This window comes from Geosmithia morbida (genome assembly GCF_012550715.1).
Source record: "Geosmithia morbida isolate 1262 chromosome Unknown scaffold_10, whole genome shotgun sequence".
Classification (NCBI taxonomy): Eukaryota; Fungi; Ascomycota; class Sordariomycetes; order Hypocreales; family Bionectriaceae; genus Geosmithia; species Geosmithia morbida.
Window position 1 is genome coordinate 110,377 of NW_023336197.1, and position 6,342 is coordinate 116,718.

Here is a 6,342-nt window from a genome sequence, read left to right on the forward strand (position 1 = left end):
ATGGCCACCACCGACTCCAAGACCGCTCCTCCCCTCACCGGCTTTGCGCTGTATTCGCGCTTCGCCCTTGCCGGTGCTATCTGCTGCTCTATCACCCACGGTGGTCTCACCCCCGTCGATGTGTACGTTATCCCTCAATCAATTACCCGCCTCGCCCCATAGCCAGCAAGGGTGTGGTCTGGTACCAGGCTGCGCTCCCGCCGTCTCGTCAAAGGATTGCACCTCGTCCTACCTCGACTGAGATGAATTGAGCATACTGGGCCGTCAACGCGACTCAAAGGGGCCGAGAGAGAGAGAGAGGGAGGGACAGATGGACATCAGATAGCTAACAAGTGAAACAGCGTCAAGACCCGTATCCAGCTTGACCCCAAGACCTACAACCGCGGCCTGATCGGTGGCTTCCGCCAGGTCATCCAGAATGAGGGTGCTGGTGCTCTCCTGACCGGTGCCGGTCCCACCTTCGCCGGCTACTTCCTTCAGGGCGCCCTCAAGTTCGGTGGATACGAGTTCTTCAAGCAGCAGTGGATCAACGCCCTCGGCTACGAGACGGCCTCCAACAACCGCACTGCCGTCTACCTGGCCTCGTCCGCCACGGCCGAGTTCTTCGCCGACATTGCCCTGTGCCCCCTCGAGGCCACCCGTATCCGTCTCGTCTCTGAGCCCACCTACGCCAACGGTCTCATCGGTGGCTTCAGCAAGATGCTCAAGAACGAGGGCTTCGGAGCCTTCTACGCCGGTTTCGGTCCCATCCTCTTCAAGCAGTGAGTTCTCCTCCCCTCTCTGGGTTGTCACCCCTTTGTGAGATCGCATCTGTCATGGGTGGCGAGTGTATCTCAACCCGGGATCAGAGCCGCACGCAACAGGCGTATTTGCTCACACAAATGAACCTAGGATCCCCTACACCATGGCCAAGTTCGTCGTCTTCGAGAAGGTCTCCGAGGCCCTCTTCAAGACCTACCCCAAGGAGAACATGTCCCCCAGCACCCAGACTGCTGCCAACCTCGGCGCCGGTCTGATTGCCGGTTTCGCTGCCGCCGCCGTCTCCCAGCCCGCCGACACCATGCTCTCCAAGATCAACAAGACCAAGGCCGCCCCTGGTGAGGGTACCATGACCCGTCTCGTCAAGATTGGCAAGGAGCTCGGTGTCCGTGGCTCCTTCACCGGTCTCTCCACGCGTCTGATCATGATTGGCACCCTGACCGCTGGTCAGTTCGGTATCTACGGTACGCGCCCCCCCTCCCCCAACCCCCTCTCCCTCCCATACATGGCTCAGCCATCTTCCGTCCTCCATGTACTGATTCGTCTCGATTGCAGGTGACCTCAAGAAGGCCCTCGGTGCCACCAGTGGTGTCGAGATCAGCAAATAAGCGTCTCGTTCCCATCGCACTGGCACGACTAAGCTTGTGTAATGGCCAGCTTCTCCATGTCAGTCTCCATCGGTGCGTTGTCGCAAGGGTTGTTGTTGGAAGGAAGTTTAGGGTCTAGAAGCTCCGGGATAGTGGTGGGGGTGTGCAAAACTGCCCAAGCGCTGGACTTTTTTGCCACCGATGCCATGCTCTCTCCTTTCTTCTCTTCCCATCGTATAACAGGCTCTTTCTTTTTTCGACAGCCTAGAAGATCCATTGAGAGGAAACGAGAGGGGAGAAGATGGCAATCAAGTCTGGTGGCATAGGTTCCCGAACATACTTCGGGGGAGCCTGAACAGCAACAAAAAACGATGTCTTGTGTTTATTTTCTCGAGTCGGATGTTCTATATTTTTCGTCTTTTTTCTGGGTCCTAGGAAGGTAGAAGAAAGGCTTTATACAATGATAGAGGGAAGAAGGAGATAGACTTGGTTTGCATCCCAGAGTCACCAAGATGGGTTGTATAATAGTCGAATATTTTCTTTTTTTTTTTATTACCCTGCGAAATTGTGGAAAAAAAATAATAGAAGGTTTTTTTACGTATGGACTCGCTTGGCTACTGATGAATGCTACTGTATCGAAGCATGATGATGTTTTATTATATACTCACCCACTCAGGTACATACGGTTCTTATAATTATTGCAACCGACGGAGGGACATACTCGTCAATACTGGCTTGCTGCTTGACGCTGTAGGTTGAATTTTCACACCGTTCTGGGAATAGTCGTCACTCATATGATATACTACGTTCTACTCCGTAACAGCGTCGCGACTGATCGCCTTGTACCAGCTAGTACTGTACAGCATTTGTCAATGCATTATCCCATGACATGGAGCCGAAAACTCACTATTATACCTCTCTCTATGCGAGCAGTAGATATCAGATTTCTTACATTCCTTCTCCAATCGCAATAGTTCATTTCCATGTGTCCACCGTCACGTCACGATGTGCACACGTACACAAACCAGCCATGTTGCTTATCTTATCAGCCCCACTGATATGTGAAGAGAAAAAAAAAAGTCATTCTCTTCTGCTTTCCCCCCGCCAGCATCGCCAGTTCTACATCTCCACCGCGAAGAACAATATCCTCAAATTCTCATCTTGCTTTGGGGATACTTCAGACAAGATGGTGAAACGCAAGGTTGCTGCTCTTGAGAAGATTGACGCGGATTTGTACGTATATCTCTCTGTTTTCTTTTTTCTTTTCTTTTTTTTCCGACTTGTCCTCTCTCTCCAATCCCATTGTGTATTGTGCTGACTTCATCTTTCCTTCTTTTCTGTCTACAGTGCTAGTCTTCAGTACAAGATTCGACGAGACCCCAAATCATACATTGACGACTTCCGACGGCAATGGGACCACTACGAGTCGCAGCGTGAAATTTTCCTTCACGCTCCGGGGACGGCGTCGGCCGAAGCGACGCAGTCCTTCCACGACCTGGTGGACCTGATGGCTCACGTGGCCGACTGCTACCCGGAGGAGACCAAGACCTTTCCCGAGGACCTCAAGCTCATACTGACCGAGCACCACGAGGTGCTGGGGACGGACCTCCGGAGCAAGATTGTGGGCAGCCTGCTGCTCCTGCGGCGCAAGGATGTGGTGGACAGCGCCAGCGTGCTGACGTGCCTGTTCCCGATCCTGGTGGCGTCGCCGAGCAAGACGTTCCGGACGCAGCTGTTCGGCAAGATCCTGGCCGACGTGCGGAACTCGAACGCTCGGTCGATCAACCACCCGCTCAACCGGACGGTGCAGACGGTGCTGTACAACTTGGTGACAGCCGACCGGGCGTCGCCGCGGGCCATCTGGGCCATCAAGCTGACGCGAGAGCTGTGGAATCGGCAGATCTGGACCGACGCCAAGCCCGTCGACGTCATGAAGGAGGCGTGCCTGGCCGACAACGAGAAGGTGGTGGTCGGCGGCGTGCGCTTCTTCCTCGGCGGCGACAAGGAGCGCGAGGAGCTCGACGACGACAGCAGCGATGACGAAGACGTCGACCTCTCCAAGATCCGCCATCAGCTGGGCATCAACAAGAAGACCAAGAAGAACAAGAAGTCGTACGAGAAGGCCGTCGGCAAGGTCCATCGTGCCGAGCGCAAGCGCGAGAGGCCCCACCCCCTCAACTTCTCCGCCCTCCACCTGCTCCACGACCCCCAGCAGTTCGCCGAGCAGCTCTTCGCCAAGCACCTCCAGGGCTCCAAGAACCGCTTCTCCCTCGACTCGCGCCTCCTCGTCCTCCAGCTCGTCACCCGCCTCGTCGGCCTACACCAGCTGACCGTCATAGCCCTGTACTCGTGGTTCATCAAGTACCTGACGCCGCGCCAGCAGTCCGTCACCTCCTTCCTGGCCTCTCTGGCCCAGGGCACCCACCAGCTCGTGCCCCCGGACGTGCTGGAACCCCTGATCCAGAAGATTGCCAACGAGTTCGTGTCCGAGGCCTCGGCCGCCGAGGTCGCCGCCGCGGGCCTCAACTCGATACGCGAGATCTGCGCCCGCCAGCCGCTCGCCATGACCGACACCCTTCTACAGGACCTGGTCCAGTACCGCAAGAGCAAGGACAAAGGTGTCATGATGGCCGCCAAGGGCCTCCTGTCGCTGTACCGCGAGGCCGACCCGGAGCTCCTGCGCAAGAGGGACCGCGGAAAGGACGCCACCATCGGTCTCATGTCCGGCACCCTCGGCGGCCGCAAGTACGGCGAGGAGGCCGTCGGCGGCATCGAGGGCCTGGACCTCCTGGCCAAGTGGAAGGCCGACGAGAAGAAGCGCAAGCGTCTGGAGAAGGGTCTTCCCGAGAAGGCCGGCAGCGGCGAGGATGACGACGACGACGACGACGATGACGACGGCTTCAAATCCGACGAGTGGGAGGTGGCCTCTGACGATAGCAGCGATTCTGGCGGCTGGATAGACGTCAGCAGCGAGTCCGAGGATGACGACGTGGGCCCCGTCAGCAAGAAGCAGCGTAAGTCGGGTAGGAAGAAGGCGGCCAACGCCGACCCCGACTCTGGCTCCGACTCCGACTCGGACCCGGACAGTGAAGACGAAGACGGGGACGCCGCAGCCGAGATGGAACGCATCTCCAAGCTGGCGACGACAACCATCCTGACGCCGGCCGACCTAGCCAAGCTGCAGGAGCTGCGCACTTCGGCAGCCGTCGAACGGGCGCTGGGCGGCAAGAACCGTAAGAGCCAGCGCCGCATGGACAACCGGCCCGGCCTGGACTCGACGGGCGCCCGCCGCCACAACGACGACGGCCTGACGGCCGACAACATCGAGGCCCCCGCGCGTCTGCGCAAGTTGACAAAAGAAGAGAAGGTCGAGCTCGCCCGCGAGGGGAAGCCCCTTCGTGAAGAGCACAAGAGCACACAGGCCATCAAGAAGTCCCAGAAGGAGGCCTCGGGCAAGAGCACCAGCAACAGGGAGAAGCAGCGAAAGAAGAACATCTTCATGACCATGGGCAAGGCCAAGAGCAAGCAGAAGAGGAGCCTGGTCGAGACGAGAAAGGTCCTCAGGGGTCATGTTGAGAGGAGTACGAGGGGTGGAAGAAGAAGAAACGGAATGTAGTCTTTCTGCTTTTTTTCATCTTCTCATTCTTCATCTTTCTTTCTTCTCCCTCCCGGCTTTTTCTCTTCTTTTGTCTTTTTATATATGTATATGCCCTATCTGATGAATGACTCTTGCTCTCCAAAAACTGCGTCTCATGTCACAACTGCATTACAGGTCTTAGGTTTCCTGACGAACTGGCCATCCTTTTTTTTTTTCCCCTCGTGGTTAAAATAATTAAAATAGGTATAAAACGATGACATTTTGGGGATAGTTTTATTTTTCTTCTTCTTTCGTCTTCTGCCCAACGTGCAATGCATCTATTACAAGTCTACTATCAGTGTAAGTCGTAAGAGAATCATGACCATTCTGACCTATGTTTTCATCTCACGGAGACGTAGGAACATGGGAAACTCGAGATGCATTATTGAATGATGGTCTATTGATATAAACATCTGCATTAAGCGTAATACATTCCTCATCAACTTGCACTGGTTTAACTCGAACAATAATAAAAAAGGAAAATGTGGATATAAAATGGTGTTAGGCAAGGGAAAATGACATCGAGGAAAAAAAAGTACGTCACTCGTCGGCCTTGTTCTCAGTAAACTCGGCCCTCTCCTCCATCGACTGCTTCGGAGCCGCCGCTTCAGCCAGCTTGGCTTCGGGGTCGACGTTGCGGTTCTTGAGGCCGACCTCGGCCGCGTTGAACGAGTCCACCACCTTGGTATAGGACGGAACAAAGTTGACGGCAAGGGGGTACGTCCAGGCGGCGACGAAGAAGATGAGGGGCACAATGAGGCCCATGCCGTTTCCGTGCCTGTCGCTGGCCACGCCGGTGATGGCGGGGACGGCGGCGCCACCGGAGACGCCACCGACAATGTAACCGCTGCCACGCTTCGTGTGGCGTCCAAGACCGCGTAGACCCAGGGCGATGATGGTGGGGAAGCAGATGGACTCGAAGAACAGCACCATGTAGAGCATGACGACGCCGACGTTGGACTTTTCAATCAGCTCGGGCACGACGATGGCTGGTATCATGAAGGCGATGCACAATGTCAGAAAGACCAGGAAGACTATGCGGGGTCGCACGAAGCGCATGATCAAGGCGCCGATGAACCTGCCAACAGAGAAGGCAGCCTGCGCACCAGCGAGGAATTGGGCGCCCGCAGCGTCGTCGGTATCGGCGCGCGTGGCAGTCGCGTAGTTGATGAAGAAGGAGGCGAGGGCAATCTGAGAGCCCGTGTAGCAGAATTGGGCGAAGGAGGCGTGGAAGAGCTTGTACTGCTTGTGGAACGGTTTCTCGTCCGCGTCGGCGTGTGTCTCCTGGACTTGGTATGCCATGTCTGTTTGGTCAGGTCAGCATTCGATTACATTTCTTCTGTTTCTCCCCCCCCTCCC

At 56.0% G+C, this 6,342-nt stretch overlaps 3 protein-coding genes across 3 annotated transcripts in view; 2 read left to right on the forward strand and 1 right to left on the reverse strand.

The window, feature by feature from the left end:
* On the forward strand, positions 1–1,367 carry GMORB2_1532 (solute carrier family 25 (mitochondrial phosphate transporter), member 3; the record flags this gene model as incomplete). The annotated part of the gene is made up of 4 exons (XM_035463514.1): positions 1–122; positions 342–761; positions 892–1,223; positions 1,315–1,367. The coding sequence occupies 4 exons, from the start codon at positions 1–3 to the stop codon at positions 1,365–1,367; spliced, it is 927 nt and encodes a 308-aa protein (XP_035320345.1).
* A 1,165-nt stretch (positions 1,368–2,532) lies between these two features.
* GMORB2_1533 (protein SDA1) lies at positions 2,533–4,962 on the forward strand (the record flags this gene model as incomplete). Its single annotated transcript, XM_035463515.1, has 2 exons — positions 2,533–2,579; positions 2,694–4,962. The coding sequence occupies 2 exons, from the start codon at positions 2,533–2,535 to the stop codon at positions 4,960–4,962; spliced, it is 2,316 nt and encodes a 771-aa protein (XP_035320346.1).
* Positions 4,963–5,523: 561 nt separating this feature from the next.
* GMORB2_1534 (MFS transporter, FHS family, L-fucose permease) overlaps positions 5,524–6,342 on the reverse strand; it is a gene marked incomplete at both ends in the record, with an annotated part of 1,901 nt that continues 1,082 nt past the window's right edge. Inside the window, one exon of the mRNA XM_035463516.1 lies at positions 5,524–6,287. Within this exon, the coding sequence (XP_035320347.1) occupies positions 5,524–6,287 (764 nt within the window). The remainder of the gene's footprint in view (positions 6,288–6,342) is intronic.